Source organism: Strix aluco, chromosome 18 (assembly GCF_031877795.1).
Source record: "Strix aluco isolate bStrAlu1 chromosome 18, bStrAlu1.hap1, whole genome shotgun sequence".
In the NCBI taxonomy this organism is placed as follows: Eukaryota; Metazoa; Chordata; class Aves; order Strigiformes; family Strigidae; genus Strix; species Strix aluco.
The window spans coordinates 14,632,798-14,654,750 of NC_133948.1; the positions used below are offsets into that span (position 1 = coordinate 14,632,798).

Genomic DNA, 21,953 nt, shown 5'->3' on the forward strand with positions numbered 1-21,953 from the left:
CATTATGTCCCTGTCTTGTGTATACATCCCTAATTGTAACGTTAGGTATAAAATCCAAGACCTGGTTGACAAATATTTTGAACCAAAAAGAGGTGTGCAGTGTCTTGTTGACTTGATTCCTTGCTGGAGCCTGTGGAGAGACATTGGGAATGGGGTGTAGCTATAAAAAGCCTTATTAGGAGTTTACTTAGTGGGAAGGTAAGCCCAGCGAGGTTTGAAGCTCTCTCCAGAGTGAGATGAAAGGCAGTGCTAGATGCCTGGGGAGGCTTGTGAACCCATGGGAGAGAGAGGGTTAAGGGCCCTGTGTGTGCCTGCGTGTTCTGTCTCAGCTTGTGACCACTATTTCTAAAGCTGGAGATCTCCAAGGATTAAAATCAAGAGAGACCGAAGCTCTGCAACACTCCTTATTTGTGGGCTTTGCCTCTTGCTGAGCTTTATTTATTCTTTACTCTCCTTTTGCAAGTTAGAGAGGCATTTGCGGTCTGCCAGGCGTTTACTGCCTGATGATTGTTCTACTTGTTACCATCACCTAAACTTTACATGTATTCGTTTCAGTACACAGTATTGAGTTCAGGTGAAGAAATCCTATTTTCTTTTGATATTAGGATGAAGATATTTAAGAGTTTCTCTTTGGAATCTGGCTGTAATCCAACAGGCTCAGGAAAGAATCAGTGCCAGATCTAATTCTGTCCAGTGCCCGGTAATTTGGGTACATCCATGTCCAACTGGCTGAGAATATAAAAATAAAACAATTTCTCTTGACCCATGAGATCATCCTTCACTTATAATATTTGTTGGGTTAGGGACACACAAGCAGCTCTCAATGCTTCTCTTCCTGGTTGCCTCTGTCTCTTGGTGTTACTCATCAAAAGTAGTGATCATCCCTAAATAAAACCAGAAGATTTTGGGGGTAGGTCATTTCTTTGAGTTAGCTTGATTACATTGTGTGACCTGCCTTGGTTGTGCTGTGTCAAGTTACGTGAGGTTTTGTATGTTTTTCTTTAAATATTAAAATCATTATAGAAGACGTTGAATTTGGTGTCGGATGTGTTATTTCTTTGGTTCCTCCAAAAGTAAAGGGGGTGTTTGGGAACTCTGTTCCTTAGATGAAGGGACTGGTGCATTTTGATCAGTTCTTTAGAAGTACTCTGATCTTATCTTAGGAGTCTGGTTATTGGCCTCTAGTTCTGAAACTGTGTCTTTCCAAGAGCAAATAGAGGGAAGAGCACTGTCATCTGAAGATGTAGGTATTCTGATCGTCTGTGAGGAACTCTTAAATGACTACAGTCAGGATTGGGCTAAAAGACTGAGAGGTTCTGTGGCACTCATTTTTGTTTAATCACCTTTCTCTGTTCTCTGTCCACTGCAGAAACCGGAGCCAAACAGTCAGTTCTGAAACCAGCGTGGATGAAAGTGGAGTTTTTGAAAGTCTGAAGGCTGAAGCTTCCTCACCACAACAGCTGTTCTCAGGCCTGGCAGGTATCCCGTCAGGCACCATCACAGCCACACCATTCCAGTCAGGTTTGGTTCTGGGCTCTTCAGCAGGAGGTGGGGAAGTATTCATTCAGATGCCAGCCCCACGGGAGGAAGGGACCAGCCGCACAGAAGGAGCCCCGTTTCACCACCGGCAGTCATCCCATCATTTCCACCATGGCCATCACCGGGGTTCATCTCTACTGCATATGGCAGGAGGTGACCGCCATGGGCATGCTGAGGAAGGCAGTGACGACCAAGCTGGAACTCCAGCCCCAGCTCTTTCAGAGTTAAAAGCTGTGATAGGTTGGCTGCAGAAGGGGCTTCCCTTCATCTTGATCCTCCTGGCTAAAGTTTGTTTCCAGCACAAGCTTGGTAAGCATCTATCCTTTTCGGATTGTAAGTGTATTAGAGAGTGGTTAGGAAACTTTATCATGCTGTGATGTCTGGTACATTTATCTGCGTGACAGTGTCTAGAGGTAGTCTAGCATGAAGGGGACATATTCAAATGCATGGGATAATGCATCTAATAAATTCAGCCCACTATTCAGTCCGAGCTGTTTTCATCTGTGTCAGTCCCATCTGTTTCCTCTCCTGACCTGTGGGAGACCAGTTCTGTTCCTTTTCCTAATCTCTCCCTGACATTTCTGTAGGGTCTGAGGATGTTTCCAAGGCTTCTCCCTCAGACCTCTCTCTAGGAGAAATGGGGAGAGCTTAGACTAGTGACTAGCAAAGGCTTCTCTGTAGCACAGAAGGGTTGGTAGTTGTGAAATCAAGCCAAACAGCATCACCAGTTACGTCTTACTGTCAAGATCTTCAGAGTTCCCTAAAGATTATGTCTGTCCAGGTTTCTTTAATGGTACTTGGGTATTTCAGGCCCTCAGTGGTCATGTAAAACCTATTCATCTAATCCTGCTCTTACTAATTGTATGTGTGGCATGTCTGAGGATCCTTACTCATTCTGGGAGTAGTATGCTGCAATTATCATCACAGTGAAGCCAATAATTCTTGAGTTTTGTCCACTTACAGCTCTGCCAGTATTCCCAAAACCAGGTATTGATTCATGTCTGCAACAGCTCGCTCTTTGGACCTGATATCCTGTGTGGTTTTGACAGTGTGCCCTGTCCTCCATGAGCTTCTGAACTGCTGTTGTCGTATTGTCATCTAGCTGAGTTCTGTTTGCACAATGCAGCCACAGCTTGCAGCACTTCGTTCTCCTTCAGCACAGAACCTGACATTAGGACAAAGTGTCTGTATTGGGCTGAGTGACGAGTCAGTAGCTTCATTTTAATTTAGCTTGATTTTGAACTTTATATGAGTCGAGACTGCCCTGTCTTAGTCACCTGTATATTTTAATTCCCAGTGCATCCAGAATATCACCCACTCAATTTTTTTCTAAGCTTGTGATGCTGACATCAAATGGCTTAGGACTGAAGCCTTACACACTTTGAGTGTCTTCCCCTGCAGGGATTGCCGTGTGCATTGGTATGGCCAGCACATTCGCGTACGCCAACTCAACGCTCCGAGAGCAGGTTGCTCTGAAGGTGAGTACAGCATCTGACTCTCTTATGTTCCCAGGCAGCATCACTCTTTGTGTACAAAGCAGTGTCTGTGTTGAACTTTCTTTTGCAGTGTAGGGCTGAATGCCATTATATGTATACAGATCTGTCAGAATAAGAGTACTGTGCCATAATCCTCACTTCCTCTTGCTACTTCTCCCCACTGATGCTCTCCCACAGTTTCTATCCCACTCTTTTGTGAAACTGTGGCATAATAAAACAAAGAGAGGAAAGGTCAGGGATACTGTAATCTGCTTCTGGCTCTGTCACTCACTGGCAGTGCGTCTTCAAGCACTTCTCTGCACCTTAGTTTCCTATTATGCACACCAGAGGTGCTGAAACCTATTTCACTAGTTAATGATGAGATTTAATTTATTAGCATTTAGATAATGTTTTGAGATGTTTGGCTGAAGGATTCTGTATTGCTTATTAGCATCTTTATAATGCTCTGTTGATATTATGCTTAGAATATAAAGAAACCAGCAGATCTCTTCAGGTCTTACGATCTTCAGCGTCAGCACAATACTTCAATAGCACTAAAAGCACAAGACTAGAATTGCTTTTTTGTAAAATTTACATGGGTGGCACAAGTGTGTACTTATAGCAACCAGCAGTGGAATAAATGCGATACAGTGCTGAATGAACAGAGAAATTGCACAATCATGTAATAGATTGCTGTTGCCTTGCACTTTGCACCTCTGTCTTTCCAGCAGTGTGCCCCTTAATCCGCCTGCTTTAAATCTCAACCTTACATCCCTGGCTGTTGAATAGCTACAAAGAGCTGTTTTCTTAATAAATCAGGTCAAAGGAAAATGCTGGCTTTTTTCCTCCCAGGAGTAAAATTTAGTCTCCAAAATTACACTGGGCCAAGACCCAGTCCAAGACCTTCTGCCATCCAGCTTCCATCTGTAGTGTTCCATGTCTTCTGAAATGCAAAGTTTGCACTTCTTTGACCTTTAATTATTTCTTCAATCAAAAATGCGTGTTCTAGAACCTCCATGCATTCAGATAACATTCATATGTGCTGCATGTAGTGATGGGTTATGTTATATTTGATTTAGATAAGCCTTCTTCTAAGTGGCTGTGGATCTATCTGTAAAACACCCCTTTGATGAAGTGTCATTCCAAACAGGTGACAGCTCAGAATTATAGGACAACATATGGAACTAACTTTTTTTTTTTAATCTGCTTGTCAAACTGCATTTTAAATATCGGGAGAATTCAGATGTCCCAAGAAAGATCCCAACTTTGAAAATTGAGTTCAGCAAGTAAGGCTGTCATCGTCACAAGTGTATTTCAATTAATTTCCCTGAAGTCACTTTATTTGAAAAGGTTAGCTGAGTGAGAGCCATTTCTGCTTGTGTTTGTATATGTCTTTACCTAGGAGCCTATTTCTGAGTCTTAGTCCTATGTAAATAAACTAATTACTGAACACTTAGTTGTGTATTTGTGTTCCTTGGGTTGGTCTTGCATTTTTCAGCAGTCAAAGGCTCAGCGCAACACCTGAGACTTTGAATTTATCTTCTCTGCTTCTTTTTCTTACTCAGGAAAAGAGATCAGTGTTGGTTGTCTTCTGGATCCTGGCCTTTCTCACTGGAAACACCTTGTACTTGCTTTACACATTCAGCTCTCAGCAGCTGTACAACAGGTGGGCAAAATTTACATTGTACATGATGGAAGCAGGTGATAATTGTAAGGGAAGAAAAGAGGGAAGCCCACTTTTCCCCACACTTGTGGAGGAAGTGTGCATACTTCAGGTATCTGTTGTCTTTGTTACATCTTTGTAATGCCTTTCAGTGGAGGAAAAGAATGTGTGTGTCGCATCTACCAGCTGGCTGTGCTGCTATCAATAAATGACATAACCAGGGTCTAAATGAGCCAGGTGTGGTGATATACTACAGTGTTGCTGCTTGAAACATGCACACTTGCAATTTTCTTATGTATCAAAGCAGGGTGGCTACTTTTTTATAGTGGGACTTGAGAATTTCCATTTTGACTGCTGTGACTGAACATAAAGAGCAGGTGGTGGAAGCAGATAAGAAATTGACCCACTGATTTTCCTCTTGCTATAATGTTTTCTTTTCTCTTCAGTCTGTCAAGCTTGGAGTCTATTACAGGAGATAAACTGGAGAGGAAATAGTAGTGTTTTTACTTCAGCGTCCTCAGGGCTTGGAAGCATTTGTATGTGAGGTAATCAAGATAGCCTCCACTTTCAAATTCTGACTAAAGTGATTCTCAAATACAGAAGAGTTAGTACCCATGGATTTGGTTCAGTACTATCCCTCCTTATTATAAAGCAGAGATTAAATGACAGATAGGAACCAAAGATACCGAACTTAAGCAAGGGGATGATCATAGAATAAACAGGAAGAAATGGAGCAATATCAAACCTAGTTACTTGAGAAAGTAGTTTTGATATTAGTAGCTAAAACTGTGTGAATTATCTTCCCAATGAAAATTTTATGTCCCACTGAATGAGACTTAGAACTTCAGACTGAAACTACATCGTGTGTAATGTGCATCAGTGAGGTTATGGCTAGATGGCTCTTGGGTATGTTTTTTCTGTCATTTATTTAATTGTTTCCCTGCTTCTTCCCACCAGTACTGTCTATACAGTGGAAGAGTCAAGGTCTGCCCACAACCCTGGTATCCTTTGAATTGCCCCTAATGTATTTAGGTTTGATCAGTGGCGAGCTGTGTATGTAAATGCTTCTAGAAAGGGGGAGAGATGAGAAGGCTTGTATGTGTGGGTCCAAATGTAGATGGCAAGCCATGGGATACTCCGTGTAGGGCTTGTGGGAGGAAATGGAAGAGAAGAAACAAGTATGACAGAAAGGAGTGAAAGCATTAAGAAGAAATCTGTTTGCACCATGGGAAAACAATGTGTCTCTAAGGAGGTGGTTAAGGTTAAAAGCATGAATAGGACTAGTTTAAAATAAAAGCTAGATCATCTAAAATAAAGGGGTTTCAGCAGACTGAGGCCATCCTACACACTGTTTAGGGCGTGGTTTTTTATTAACAGTGAACAGACTGGGCAGCAGCTTCACTGAAAAGCCCCATTCCTGTGAGTGTTGTAGTGGTGCCTGCTGCGTCATGCTTGGGCTAGTGTATCTGCTGCTTGCTGTGTGGGGACCTGTGGCTATTCACAAGGCAGGCTTGTGAAATTAGAAATAGCTGCTTCGGTTTCTTTCTGGCTTATTTTTCATTTCCTGATTTATTTACTATTTGCTTGTTTCTAGTGCATGAATAGTAGTAAAGTCTCTGATTCTGTTTCTGTTTTTAGGATGTAATTTTACCTGTTGTGCTGTGCCAGTGTTGTGAGTATTTTAAATTCATGTTCAGGCTTTTCATTCTGGGTTGGTTATTTTACGTTTGCTTTTTTTTTTTTTTTTGGTTAAGTTTTTGCTTTCTACCATGAGGCTTTAGTAGGTGAATATCCTGAAGACAAATCCTGGTTTTTCAGTCTGAGTAGGGTCCAGTGCTCATTGCCACTCAGGGCAGTAGCTCCTGCTCATTGCTATATGACGTTCTGCTGTCCTGAACTCCCCTTCTTTAAAGAGCAAATGTTCAGCCAAGTCAATAACATTACGTAAGGGGCACTACCTTTTTGGATCTTTGGTTCAGGTAAGAGTTGCTAATTAACACAGCCCAGCTCTTGTTCTGCTTCAGACAGTGTCAGGCTGCTGTCAGAGCATGACACACCTGAAATTCTGACCTTTCTGCCATGTCTTGAATACAGTGCTTCCTTTGTCACCAGTTTGTTTCACAGGCACAAGTAGCTTTAGAGACTGCTGCCCCCGTGGCAAGCCCGCCTCGGGGGACTTAGTGGTCTTGACCTGACCACGACTTGCCCAAGGAATCATAACTACTGCTGACTTGGACTTCGAAGGATAAGCTTTTACAATCAGATCTGATAGAGCAAGCCTGTGGGCTAAAGGCACTGTCATTAGGCCAAAGGCTCTTTCACAGTGTGAATTGCAGGTTATGGAGATTGCAGGCTTCCAAAACAGAGTTTGTACATGTATGTGTCCTGTTTTCTGATAGTGGGAAACCTGCTGACCTCAGTAGAAGTGGGCAAGAACAGACAAAGTCAAGAGGTCCACAGCAACCACAGGACTAATTTGCATGTCTTATTCCTGTTGCCCTTGAGAACTTCACTGAAGTTCAGTGGAGTTTCTAGGCATTTTTCTAGCCAGCAGTGGATACAGCTGGTATCAAGAAGCTTAAGTGAAGTTCTCCTCATCTGGTACTTGAGCCTTGGTGTCATGCCTTTCAGCCTTATATTTCTGAAACCCAACCTTGAGAGGCTGGACTTCTTCGACCTGATGTGGATTGTGGGGATCGCAGACTTTGTGCTGAAGTACCTCACCATTGCACTGAAATGCCTAGTTGTTGCCCTGCCTAAGATCATCCTAGCTGTCAAGTCAAAGGTAAGAGTCTCTTTCCTTGATGTACAGATGTTTGTCTGTGATAATCTGATACCTTTACAATATGTTTGCAGGATGAAATATGGGTGGAAGAATAAAAATAATAAAATCTATAAAACTTTGGCAGAAAGTCACCTGGGTAGTGAGTTTTGGTTTTTGAATCATCGCAGACCTGAGCAAAGGTTTAGTAATACCACCAAGTAATTAAAGTCCAGAGAGAGAGAGGTAAGCATTGCTTGAGAAGGAATAGGTACTAGCAGTGAGATAACCTCTTTTCTGGTTGACTTTGTTCTGAGTCTTATTTTCTGAGTAATCTCTGTAAATAGGTATTTCAGAAGAACAAATCTTTTCATTTAATGGAAAGAAATTGCAAGTACTTGTCTCCTTGGCTTTCCACTTGGGTCAAAAATGTAGCAGTATTAAATTGAAGCTACCGATGCCACAAGACAGCACCAGTTCTAACCACGGGTGCAGAAGTATTTTAACTAAATGGTTCACACACTTAAATGTTTATAAAATCATATGTAGACTAGGCCTAACTTTTGAAACTTTCTCACTAGATTTTTCTCTCTTGAAATACCTTTTCATATTTTTTTACTCTTACAGCTCTGTCATGCTGCCTCTTCCTCCGCTTAGTAGTGTCTACACTTCAGTGGCAAATGTAGCAATGTGTATTATTTGCATTCGGTAAAGAAACTTTCTGGCAGCTGTTGGGATGAAAGGCACTATATAGATGCGAGATATTATCATTAATTGCTGAAAGTCTCAGGCAGGGCACTTAAGGGGATATCTAAACTGGGAATAGTTTTGCTTACAAATGACATGGGTGGCAGGGGAGTTGAGCAGTTTGTTCCTGCACAGCAGGGCTATTCGAGATGGTTATTAATTTATTTCTGGCAATTGTCCAGCTCTTTTTTTTTTCCTTCTTCTTCTATTATTATTATTTTATTTTGAGAGATTAATGTGCTAGGTCAGAGCATAATCCAGCCTGGGGAGGGAGGGAAAAGTGATGTGAATAGTCTTCCCAAGATAAATTGCAGTGTTGGAAAAGGTTCACAGCCTTTGCTTGCTTGTCTGAGAGCTATCCCAAGTACTCATTAATCCTTGTCGGGAGAGAAGAAAGAGAAGGGGTCTTTATTTGCAGCTACAGTGGGAGGCTGGTAAGATCACATCTGTCAAGGGCCTATAATGACTCAGAGCACAGATGCTTCATTTTTAATACCTTTTTCTGGATAGCAATATTTCTCACTTTTTTTAAGTCCCTTTTTGTCTTAGGATGTTGTTGATGGTCTCACTGTCCCTTGACATCTGAGACTGCTGTTACCTACCACTATGGATCTGGATTTATTTTTATCCCCCTCTCTACACTGCATCCATTAAGCCAACCAGGGATGAGATCTGGTGTAACAAATTAAGCAAGATCAAACTGGGATGGGAGAGCTCCAAGAGAGCCCCAGGATGCCATAGAAATTGTAATTGGTAACCACATAGCTGAGCTCTGTTCCTGAGCCTGATGATCCAGCTTACTTTCACAGGCCAGCACAATGCTACACATCTTCTTTTTCAGATGAGTTTTTGCAAATGGAAGCTTTTTCAGAGTCAGAACAGTTCTATTGCACTTTAGGCACATTAACTTTGACTACATTCTTATCTTAATCTGCTATCTTATCTGCTGTCTTAATACTTGCCAGATACAAAGTTATTCTTTTCCTCCCCATATGCTTGTAGTAGTGTTTCTGCTTGAGGCCTAGCTTGTAGTTTATGAACGTCTGGACGGCTGTCATTTAATAGTAGCAGGTAGGAAGCTGCTGGAGAAATGTAAATTAAACTCATCGAGTAGAACTACAAGATTTTTTTCAAGGTGTATATACTGAGAATTTTTCTGCCGATATAACTAGTCAGAACAGCAGCCTCTAGCTCCCCATAATACAGGGCCTGAAGTGGAGATTGCTGCACTGTGAGGAATAAAGTTCAGCACAGCTGTGAATGGGATAGAGGTATTTAATCTTGAGCTTCCTTGCAGAACCTTCCTGCAGACAGTCCATAATAGATGATAAAACTTGCCCATGGGTGGGACATCAGGGACTTTGATCATTCTGTACTCAACCTCTGAGCAGGCTCTTCAGATTTTCCTCATTTTGGAAGTTAAGGCACTTCCAAAGCTAGTCTGGCTTTTCATACTGCTCCTTGAGATTCTAGTCTTCTCTGAATACTCTGTGGTTTTCACTGATGCTTGCATAGCCTTTCTAGTACGAGGCATCTCCTCTGAATGTCCTTCTTTTAAGTCTCTTACCTCTCTGTGTCCATTGTGATTGGAGCAAGATCAGATTCTTTTCTTTCTTTTACACATCAAAGTCTTCATAGCTCCCCTCAGTCTTCTCTGTAAACTGAACAACAGGAATTTTTTGAGCCTTTTCTCAAGGATCATTCATTCCAGATCTTATTATTCTCTTCTGGACTGTCTTCACTCCCTCCTGTTTTCCAGACTATTTCTCCAGTCTGTCAAGATGAGTTTGGATTAGAATCCTTATTTCCAGTGTGTTTACAGCCTTTCCCAGTTTAGTGTCAGCTGCACATTTGGTAAGCCTAATCTGTTCCATCAAGATCGTTAGTGAAAATAGTGAATAGTACTAAACTCTGTTTACCTCAGTTAGATGCATCTTTTCATTTTAATAGTGAACACATTAAAAATTTCAGCTAGAGCACTCAGTTCTCTAAAGTACCTGGGTCGTGTATTCCTAGTACGGCCCTATCCCAGGAAGGGCAACGTTTGGTTAAAGATGATGTCAGGAACCATCTTGGATTTATAGCATCAGTTTATGCTTTAACTGAGAAAAAAAAAAAACTAAAATTAAGAGGCAGAAAAAGAAGTTTGTCTTTGCAATCAGAATACAGAGGGCAGTAAACATGATCATGAGTGCTTGAAGTGTGAAGCATGAGGACTGCTGTATTATCAGCATACAGCTAGCCAGAGTTCGTCAAGCTTAAATAACTCAGAAATGGAATATCTCTGCAAGCAACCCCTCCAAAGAATGAGGGGGGATCGAAAATTTGACAAAATAATCAGGAAGTTATAGGCCCATCAGTCTTACTTCAGTCCCTGGGAAAGTTATGGAACAAATCTTCCTGGGGGTTATCACAACTCAAATGAAGGACGTGATTGGGGAAAGCCAGGAGGGATTTACCAAGGGCAAATCGTACTTGACAAACCTGATCGCCTTCTATAACAAAGTAGGTGTTGGGGCGAGCAGTGGGCACTGTCTGCCTGGATTTCTCCAAGGCTTTCGATACAGTTCCCCACAGCCTCCTCCTAGAGAGTCTGATGTGTTACGGCCCAGCCAAGTGGTCTGTGGGTGGGTGGGGAACTGGCTGACAGGCCCCACCCAGAGGGTGGTGGGAAATGGCTCCTTTTCAAACTGACAACCTGTTACAAGTGGGGTCCCCCAGGGATCGATATTGGGCCCAACGCTGTTCAGTATCTTCATAAGTGATCTGGGTGATGGGTCAAGTGTACCCTGATGACGTTTGCTGACGATACCAAGCTGAGTGGGGAAGGGGACACTGCGGAGGGGAGAGCCACCCTGCAGGAAGACCCGGATAGGCTGGAAGAGGGGGCTAACGAGAACCTTGTGAAGTTCAACAAGGCCAAGTATAAGGTCTTGCACCTGGGAAAACATAATCCAGGAGTGCAGCAGAGGCTGGGATCCACCTGTCTGGGGAGAAGCTGTGGAAAGGGGCCTGGGGGTCCTTATGGACAACAAGCTCAAGATGAGTGAGCAGTGAGCTGCAGCAGCAAAGAAAGCCAACAGGGTGCTGGGCTGCATCAACAAGGGCATCCCCAGCAGAGGTAAAGAATCATCATCCCACTCTACTCAGCACTTGCCAGGCCACACCTGGAATACCGTGCTGAGTTTTGGTCCCTGCTGTACAAAAAAGCTGTGGCCAGGCTGGAGAGGGCCCAGAGAAGGGCCACAAAGATGGTCAAGGGACTGGAAAGCCTTCCCTGTGAGGAAAGGCTGAGAGAATTGGGTTTGTTCAGCCTTGGGAAGGGAAGGCTTAGGGCAGACCTTATCACCATGGTCCAGTATTTAAAGGGTGGCTACAAAGAAGATGGAGACTCCCTTTTTACAAGGAGACACGTGGAAAAGAAGGGGTAATGGGTACAAGTTACTCCAGGGGAGATTCCGATTGGACACAAGAGGAAGGTTTTTCTCAAGGAGAACAATCAGCCACTGCAATAATCTCCCCAGGGAAGTGGTGGATTCCCCAACATCGGACACTTTCAAGATTCCGCTGGGCAGGGTGCTGGGCCATCTTGTCTAGGCCGTGCTTTTGCCAAGATATGTTGGACCAGATGATCCTTGAGGTCCTTTCCAGCCTGGTAGTCTGTGATAATCCCAGACTTTTCCAGGTTCCAAACCAGCCTGGAAAACAGGTGCCAAGAGAAGCTGTGAGACTACAATCAGGCTGGAAGGCAAGGAAAGAAGAGCTTGTGAGTAGGAGAGAAAAGCAGAAAAAGGAAGGTAACTCCAACATCAGACTCCAGTCTCACACCTCTGCAATCAGGGGGAGTTTGTGGGAAGGGGCATACCTGTGGCTAAAGATGTCCCTTCCTCCCCCATTCAGCTGCGATGGGCACATCAAGCTGAGTACAAGTTTTAATAGCAGCTGGGCTCATAATTTCTTTGGAAGGGGGGTTTGGCTCCCACCCTGCATGCTGAAGGCTCTCCATTAAAAAAGGCAAATAAGATCATTTGGTTCAATATAAAATGAATTAAAGTAAATTAAACTGCAGGAGCCATGTGGCCTGCAGAGGCCTCCATTGTTGTACACACATAAATGGCAGCTTTTCATTTTCACTGCTAAGGAATGACAGCTTGAGGGGGGTGGAATTAAAAATAAGGAAATAAATAATAAGACGCAGTTGCCAAAGATTTCGTTTGGGAAATCCCAGGTGCTTGCAAGTCTCCCGTCCCCTCCTCATGCTGTTGTCAGCAATCGAAGCTGGTATCCTGGAGAAGGGAGTGAAGCATGGCAGAGGAGAAAGAAAACCAAACCAAAAGAACTGTAAGAAACTAGTATCCCAGATGCTTTTATATATATATATCCCTATCTCTATAGGGGAGGAAGATACCAAAGACATGGTTTTTTCCAGTGGTCTTAGTGGCTGGTATATAAGAAAGGCCCTAAGTAAAAATTTTCTTTACATGCTCAATACAGATGTGCAGCCAAGTTACAAGGGGCTGTGTTTCCAGAAGACTGAAAATTCAAAAGGAAATCACTAACATTATTTGTTGAAAACATAGCATGAAATTACTATTGAATAAATACTTGTCAGTTTTGTTTGAAAGCTGGGTTTAGACATTGCAAATAAGGTTTTTTGCTGCAAGACTGGCATTACTCGTGGAGTTTTTTCTTTATGCTGTTTAGATGGTGTCAGTGGCAAGTGTACAAATACTAGTCCTCACTAACACTGTGGACTCCTCACTGCATCTTGGAAAATATTTTCTTGGTGATTTTTTTCAATCGATTGGGTCTTTTGGTGCTTTTTTTTCTTTTTTAAAGTACCATCTCATCAAATCTGGTTGCAGAAAACCTGGCCTGTATGTGACAGCCATTCTTTACATAGTTTTGCATTTGGACTTTGGACCAGGTACCTTTTTCAGGTGCATACCGTGTTTCCTAGCATAGATGGTTGCAGCTCTGCCATGTAAACTGACACATTAAGCTGTTCTTATTCCTTCTGAAGCTGCACCTTGGACATGAAAGAAATATGAGGATGTCTTTTGCACAAAGTAGTATGATTTAGATCATTCAACTGAAGCACACTATTGAAAGGTAATGTATTACAGTGTCAGCTGATCTGTGATAACTGTATTCTGTGAGTCTAAAGCTGGTAAGACTTCATTTTGAGTAGCCACAGTGTTCTTCCATGTTCTAACACAGCACAAGCTTATCCACAGTTACTTTGGTTATCATATCACCACCTGTTTCTGTCTCTGTGCACAGCCATGTGTAATTAAACAGTTATTGAAAGGAAAATGAACACTTACCTTATAATGATTAGAATTGTTCTGCAGCCTACCTCCATCTTGTCTCAGAGCTCAACTCCATGGGATACCATGGTCCAAAATCCTGGTGCTGGCATACCATAGTCCAAAATCCAGGTGCCCAGTCTTTCTCACTGGGCAGACTGAACCTTTCTCCATCACAGGACTAGCTGCACAGATGTCTTACATGTGCAGTTTTACGTTCCTTGAGCAACAAGCTCTTCTTGCACTAGGCATTCGTGTAGAACAACTCGTGATGCAGAACGAAGTCCATTCTTCTGCACTGGGCGAAAGAGGGCAAGTTGGAGCAGTTTGCTCCTGCCAAAGCATTCTCTCTAGGCCACAGCCTCTTCCAGAAGATGGAGAGAGAGGTGCCAGAGGGAAGTTGTGTTAATTGTGATGTGATGGCAACAGGCCTTCTAATGTCCCTGCAGTCTCTCTTTCATCAGATATTTATCAATCATTTAACATGAAGTTTGTGTACCTTTTTTTCATCTGGAGAAGAACAAGGTCTCTTGGACTATTTTGAGTCCTCTAGGTGCTGATCAAAAAGTATGGAAGCATTAAAACAAGCACTAGGAGCGAGCACTTAGATGATGTGTTACAAAAACTATCTGGGTAAAGATCTTCCTGTTCCTTTTCTGGGCCCTCTTGTACTGTGTGATATGCAAGTTAATCGTAGTCATCTCTGGTAGTGTGGCTAAAGTGGTGTTTCCAGATAGGTGATAGCCTATCCTCTCATTACGCTCTCCTTCATGATCTTGGATGCTATTTGGGGGAACTCGCTCAGAAATAGATTCACTCTTCTTGGACAACAATCTGAGCTTTGATCCTCTAGAGCCACAGGAACGAGGTGATGGTTCTGCAAAGACTTTTCCCTATTGCAGCCTGGGACAGATGTCGTGTCCCAGAATCAGAAGTGTGGGATTTGTTACTTATGAAAGAAAAAGACTAACTAAACCGTAAGACTAGGTACTGAGGACACTGAGGGACTGGGCACTAGGTACTGAGGTACTGGGACTCTTTTCTGTCCCTCTCCCTAACACACTTTGAAAGTCACTGCTACTAAACTTTTTAAAGGAATCATTGCTTTCCAAAGGAGTCAGTGCCTTCCAAGTTTAACTTTCTGGTTTAAGATATCCAAGATGTGACTTTCAGAAGTGCTGTGCATTAACTAAAAATCTCATTTTACCCTCTAGTTCCACCTTGGAATTAGTCCTCATTAGTCTTGCATGGATTTTCACCAGCATCCTCTGTGCCACAGTCCTGTTTACTGCTCCAACCCAACACTTTCTTATATTGGCAATATGACCTGAAATCTCAGCAGAGCCTGCTCTCCTCTGATCCAAATTGCCAGCAGGTCTCAAAAGTTTTTTCTCACATCTTCCTGTTTCAGAATATGTCCTAATGCTGCTGGCAACAGAACAAGTGAGACTTGGAACTTCCCTTGAGTGCTAATCACAACTTACAGTTGCCTCATTGCAACTTCTCTCACTTCTCTTACATCGCATTTTAATTCCGCTGTGTAAAACCTTAGCATGCCTTTCTGTTTCCTTCTGTGGAGGCACACATGCACACTTACGCAAAGCCTTATGTCAAAAGAGACTACAGAGTCAATGCTCCATTAGGCTATGTGGGAATTAGCATTGCTTCTGCAGCTGTAATTTGCCCCCTTTGGTGTGTATGTATTGTGATTCAATTTTTAATTATGTGATTCCGTGTTATTTTTCTCTAAGACATCTTCCATCCATCCATCCATCCATCCATCCGTCTCTAAGACATCCTTCCATCCATCACCAGTGTATACTGTGCCCCACAGATGAAGCAAGGTGAGGTATTGAAAGAAGCTGTTGTAGAAACTGGAAAGTGCATAGAGAACAAAGAGACCATTGGAAGAAGAAGAATGTTCTGCAAGTTCAAGTTGAATGCTACGCTAGAGAATTAAATTCCATCCTTTACTTTGCCAAGTAATTCCTATGTGATTCTAGAAAATTCATGTACAGCTGCAAACTGAAGTCAGTGGTTCAGCTTTTAATGGTAATGTGATCTATAAAATAAAGTGCTTTGTAAAAAGTCTGATCCCAGACATCTCATCTTGGACACCAAAACAACTTTACCTTAGCCTTAATCTTCCTGTGTCTCAAGTTTTCACTTATAAAATGCAGAGAATAGCTGTCCCTTCTGGCAGCCAGCAATGTGAAAATAAGGTTTTTTTTTAAAAAAAAAAAAACCTTTTACTGTAGTGGTGATGTCATAAAGAGACTGAAGAAATTTTAGTAATTTGCTACTCTGAGCAGAGCTCAAATAGCATGAAGTGATAGGATGGAGATCTGCCATCAAGTAATGAGGATATAGCAAAATACTAAAAAGTTACATGCTTAATGAGTACCACTCACCCTCTGTGAATAGTATGTGTTCACATCATTACAGACTGTATAATACTGCGTGTACAGAAGGAATATTGCATTTGTATGAAAATCCTGAATTCTGTTCTTTCAAAATAAGTGCTTGATTTAAAGTATAAAAATGGTCTTTCTATGTGTTGAAGGAGGTAGAGGAAAATTGAGGGTTATACATGAGTCATTCACTTTTGTTTTTAACAAAGCATTCTGGAAAAAGAAAGGAATCAAAATTTCACCATGTGGTATCACAGGGCTCATCAGCAGAGTTGCTATAGTTAGATCCACAGCTCAGTCCTTGTGCTAATGAAGTGTTTGATAACAGTAGTAGTGAACTGTCAGCTTTTACAGTAACTGACCCTATGGAGGAAGCAGGGGAAGCAGCGTACTTCTTACTTTTTAGTCAGGCTTAACTCCAGCCTGTTGCAAGGGCTTGAGAGCACAGCAGAGCTTCTTTTCTGGTATCTGACTCGCCCCTAACCAGGAGCTGCAATTGCAGGTAATATCCTACTTAATCTTGGCAGTCCAGCAAGGTAGATAGGCTTGCTCTGGAGGGCTGGCTCCTGCACAGTCCAGTCGTGCACTGGGGCTGGCTCACAGGCTCACCAAAACCAGCTTTTGCTGATCTTAGAGAGCTGTTCAGTCTCTATAGAGCATATTCAAGAGAAGATTCCCAGATTTACATGGGTTTTTATGAAATAGGAAAAGCCACTTCACAGAGGCAGGCCTTGCCTTATTTTAAGTTGTTGTTCCAAGTCATGCACAGGAGAAATAATTGTATTTGTGCTTAATATGACACACAGTTCTTCCTAATCTTGATGAGAAATAGCTGAAATACCTTAGCTGAAGTTTTCAAATAAAATACAGCTTGAGACAAAGATTTGGCTTTGAAAACTTCAACCTAGATAGCCAAGATATAATAAAGCTAGAAAGCAGAAGACAGAATGATATATCGAGTGCTCTTACAAGTGATGAGTGCTGTCTGCAATAAGTTACTGCTATCAGAAGGCCAAATTTTGCTGCTGAAATTATAGGGAACAGCGCTTGTTTTCTAAGGGTTTTCTGGCTCAGAAGGAAGACCCCACTTCTGCTTCAGCCCTTTGTAGAATTACTTCTGATTTTCTAGGCACTTTTCCTAGTTCAAAAAAAGGCTGGTATGTTGGGCTGAGAAGCCTGACAAGATTTAACATTTCTGTAAGCATTTACTGTAGCTCTAGTTCTCTTCTGAATGATGTTCAGCTAGCTGTCCTTGTATTGCTTCCCTCCTTCTAGCCGTAATCACTCTAAGCTTATTAACAGGCCTCTCTTAAATGGTCAAGTGGGTGGTATTAATGGGCTGGATGGAGAGATGCATCCATTTAAAACTTAACTTCACTCTTGTGAGGGTGTTGACAAGTATCTAGCTGCTTAGAAATCCCAATACCCTGCAGTTACCACTGAAAACTGGAGGTTTGCATTAGGTAAAGGAATTATGAAAGCTTTGTAAAGGGTGGAGATTGTGGTTAAAAAATTGAAATTTGTCACTTGCTGCATGTTCATTTTAGAGCCACACTCTGCCACTTCCAATTCCGCATCCTGTCTGGACCCATCTTGCCTTACATCTTGCTGTGGGCTCTAGTGTTCTAGTGCCTCAAAAGCTTCTTGTAGAATTTCAGCTCTGATGCCCCAAATGCTGGATCCAGAAGTTCCATCTGATGCAATGAGAAAGTAAGCAGTGACCTGTCCCAGCCCAGCCTGCTAGGGAGGCAAGGCTAAATAAAAGAAGATGAGTGTGAGCCTGGTGGGAGGAACAAGTCAGAGAAAGCAAACAGTTTGCTGCCTTTAGCTTGCTGGTAGCTTTCATCAGAGCTGGCTGAGGAGGGGGAGGCGGAGAACCGCCTGTGTGAAGGGAAGGAAGTGACAGCGTAGTCATTAACAGACTGTGACCCTCTGTCACAGGGGCTCCTGAAATAAACGATGATTGTATTGAAGCATGAGGCTGGATAGAGACCTCTGTGCTAATTTAATAAATTGCTTGCATTTAGGACCCCAGATTGTTGCTGTTACATTTTTGCTATGTGATGCCACCTGGGATTAACAAGGAGGAGGGGATGGGGGGAGAGGAAGAAAGCAGCCCAGGTCCGTTAGCAACCGCTGGTGTGACCTCACTCCTTGTCCCAGGGGGCATATGAGATCATGAGAATGCCAGAGCTCTCTGAAGGATTCGATTTGTTCGGTACAGCAGGATGGCCTGCCGAGTGATCTCATCTCTGAGACCCTAGGGAAGGGCGCGAGCTGCTGCTAGCCTCGTGGACTGCAGAGAACTTAATCCCCACTCCAAATCTCACCAATTAACGATTGACCTGTGACGACATCACTGATGACAAAGCTAACTGGGACAACACAGCAAAATTCCAGGGGAATTTCCCCTTCTCCATGATCTTATCAAACAAAATAATTTTGACATGTCAAAACAAAATCTTTCAGTCCAGATAATGTCACTGCAGATTAAGCATAGTTCTGGGCTCACAGCTTGCCCTGACCTAGTGCCCTGTGACCAGTTCTCCCTTTTAAACTGTGTGGGACAGAACATAAACAGGTCCTCGTTAAGACTGGGGGGCCCTAAATTAGATAGCCTTATTTAGCCAGCTTCAGGTGCTTTAAAATAGAAATTATGTGGTAAGAAAAATCTGTTTCAGTTGTTGCACCTCATGGTTGTAGTAAACCAGGAGGGAGTTTATGTTACCTTGCAGGTGTCCTTCGAGGAAGGAAAGCTTTCTAATTGGAGTAAACACCAGAATGGCAAGGACAGCTTTGATGAAGGTTTACAAAGGATGTTGCCAATTCTTTGTATCTCTTTTGAGAGAGAAATATTTCAACCAGCATGCTTCCCCCCTCCCCGCCTTTTCTGCCTTAAGGTCCTCAGGAAAGTTTGGTATCTTTGAGTTTAAAAATGCCTTGAGGGTTTTCTTTTTCAGCGCCAGCCTTTTTATCTGTTCACTGTACAAGAGCCAACACACCTGAGTGGAAGGGGAAGGATGCTGGCAAATAGATAATTAATTTGACTCTCTAGAATTATGTAGAAAGTTGTCAAAAAGCCCAATATCACCTTACATTTAATCCCTGTACCTTCAGAAGGGGTATAAAATCAAAGAGGCCTACCTTGCATTCCTTTTCTCATTAGTAATAGTATCTACAGTTTACATCATATTAGTCCCTGTAAGTCAACCTCTGCTGCTAGTGTTCTGTGGCATTGTCCAGATATGCAGTAAGGTGTATATCCGTATCCTGCTCCAAAAGTTCAAGATTCAAAAGTGTAGAATAGCTGGATAAGTGACAGAGCGAGAGGAACGCTTGAAACAATGAAGTGATGGTTATCCTTTCTAGGCACCGAGTTAAATGGCTGCAAAGAAAGCTGCAGCTCAGGAATACGGTCTTTGCACCATTTAACAGTCCATAGATGGACAGTGAACACAAGTCTTGTAAGCTTCAAGCCCTGCACCTGTTAAGTGCTCTTATTTTGACTTCCTGCTGGTAATCATGTATCACTTGTTTGGTTGTTTTACAGGGAAAGTTTTATCTGGTTATTGAGGAGCTGAGCCAGCTGTTTCGCTCCCTTGTCCCCATCCAACTATGGTATAAATACATCATGGGAGATGATCCATCCAGCAGCTACTTCCTAGGTGGGATCCTGATCATCCTGTATAGCCTCTGCAAGGCGAGTACCACCTCATTAATAACCTCTATGGGAGCTGTAGCAAGAGCAGAGAAAGAAGCACACCTGAAGGGAACAAATATACCTTTTGATCGTTGCTATCGCTACCCAGGAAGGGAAGCTGCAGCAGCTGGGGGCACCATGTGCTTTCGTTGCCAAAAGCATTTTGCTTCACCAGTATGTGGGCGTTGGTGAGCTAGAGGAAGATCTGTGACTGCTCATGTAGTGTTGCATCAGGCTTATGAAGTCATTGCTGCTTTCTAATATCTTTCTATAAAGGCTAGAGGAGAAAGGGAGTGGAGTCTTGGGGGACCAGAACTGGAAGAGATGTTAGCTGTCTCTAGGCTTCTAGATGCAATGCTGAAAGGAAGGTTGCAGACAGTTAAATGTTTCTCTCTAAGCCTTCCTCCGTCTTTCAAGGCAGGGTAGGTACTCTGTCACTCACAGTACTGAATGCAGCAGGGAGAGAGAGGGTCATCTGAGTCCTGCCTAGGTAAAACAGGTAGTTCTGGCCCCATTCTAGGTCCTGGTCTAGCTGATACAACTCCAGGATCTCAGTGATGGACAGGACTAATTAATGTTTCATCAAAAATAAGAATGGTAAGAGCTCAAAGTCTGCCTGTACAATTGTAAATGGATAGGTATGACTTATTTAGAAGAGTCCCAAGTCTGAGGTCTAGAAATAGTTGTATTTCTAATTGCATGTTGAACCCTGCCTAGGGGCAGAGCCCTGGCTGAAGCAAACAATGATATACCTGTGTTATCCAACCCTCTGAGAAAGGCCAAATGAGTCAAGCTTGCTGCAGCCCTGATACTTGTCTCTGCCTAGGAGAAAGGGGCTATGGCTTTGCAAAAGCAGACTGAAGAACAGAGAAGAAAGAATATATCCAAGCTGAAAACAACTCAAAGGGGCTAATGGATTGCTGAGCAATATTAAATCATGCTATAGCTCTATGTGAGATGTGGCTGCAGTTGCACCTATATGCTGTGTAGGAATGGGGCAATGCAACCCCTGCTGCCGAGGAATGTACAGTTTTTGTAAGCACGACAGGCAGAGGAGGTCGTGGGAAGTGAAGTGACTTGATCACAGCAGGTTTGTGATCAAGCCAGAAACAGAGCAACCAGTGCCAGAATAGAAGGCACATGAGACCGGTGTCATTCCCTGAACAGCCATCCATTCTCTCAGCTGTGTGTTTCCTTCTCTTCACTCCGTGCTGTGGGAGAGGATTGTTGCCCCTTTCAGAGGTGTCATTGCCTGGATCTGTTGTAGACAGCAGTGTCCAAGCCTTCCACACCCTTCTGACTTAGCAGGTATGCAGATCACAATTACAGGGACACATTTCAAGTGATCTTTCTGGTGTCCCTTCTTGCAAAAGTTACTCAACACCTGGAAAAGGGATGCTTGCCTGCAGCTCTACATGCCATTTCTTACATCTGGAGAAGTCCTCATAGCGTGAAGAAGCAGTGGGGGCCATCTGCTCCTTGAATGAAGGGGAACCAAGCACAAAAACACAACTGGCAGGGCAAGGGTGTCACCAGCCAGGGCCCAGCCCTTGCAGCACCCAGACAAGGCAAGCAGGGCAGGTCTGGAGGTGATAGCCAGGTTCAAAGAGTCCAGATCTTCAGGTGGGGATGCAGGTCCAAGACAAAGCCAGAACATCAATCCACAGAACAGGATCAGGTCTGGTGAAGGCAGCCAGGGTCAGACACAGCCCAGAAATTGCAGGGCACAGCCATAGTGATGAGACAGGCTCAAAGTGAGGGTGGGAACTCACTCCATGCGCTGGGGTGTGCAGATCAGTGGGGTCTGTAATGAGGCACTGGAAACCAGTACTTGCATAGCACAGCTCAGACATGAACTGAGGTCTCCAGAGCTGAGCTTAAATAGAGCTCCTGGGCCATGGGCAGGGACTGTGGGTGGAGACCCCAGCTGAGGCTCCTCGGGACCATGAAGGCCTATTCATACACTCAGGGCCCTGACACATAGGTGCAGGCAGTTCTTTATGGGTTACCTTGATGTTTCTGTACAATGAAGCCTTTATAGGTAGTGTTGTCATGATCTCGATTGGAAAAGCAACCTAATTTTGAAAAGTTCTGGTGACCTGTTATTTAGAAGGTCCATGAGGAGAGGACAGCTTCTTTACCAGCCTTGACTATAACTTAGGACCAGGACTGTGGGGCACACTTTTGTGAGTCCTTGGCTACAGCCTGTGCCTTTGATGTGCATGTTTCTTCCTTTAATTCATCCAGTTCATCAGAGATTTAAATGGAGGGATAGGCCAGCTGAAGGGTGATAGGTCCAGGAACATGTCCCAGGTCATTGTATGGCAACTACTTAGTACCATGGATGT

General features: G+C 43.2%; 1 protein-coding gene across 5 annotated transcripts in view; it reads left to right on the forward strand.

The window, feature by feature from the left end:
* Window positions 1–21,953, forward strand: part of RNFT2 (ring finger protein, transmembrane 2) — a 32,665-nt gene that overhangs the window by 5,124 nt on the left and 5,588 nt on the right. For 4 of the 5 annotated variants that reach the window (XM_074844136.1, XM_074844138.1, XM_074844137.1 and 1 more), the window contains 5 exons: window positions 1,370–1,848; window positions 2,941–3,017; window positions 4,580–4,680; window positions 7,309–7,462; window positions 19,456–19,605. In XM_074844136.1, the coding sequence (XP_074700237.1) occupies window positions 1,370–1,848; window positions 2,941–3,017; window positions 4,580–4,680; window positions 7,309–7,462; window positions 19,456–19,605 (961 nt within the window). The remainder of the gene's footprint in view (window positions 1–1,369; window positions 1,849–2,940; window positions 3,018–4,579; window positions 4,681–7,308; window positions 7,463–19,455; window positions 19,606–21,953) is intronic. The other variant, XM_074844140.1, reaches the window with a different exon arrangement.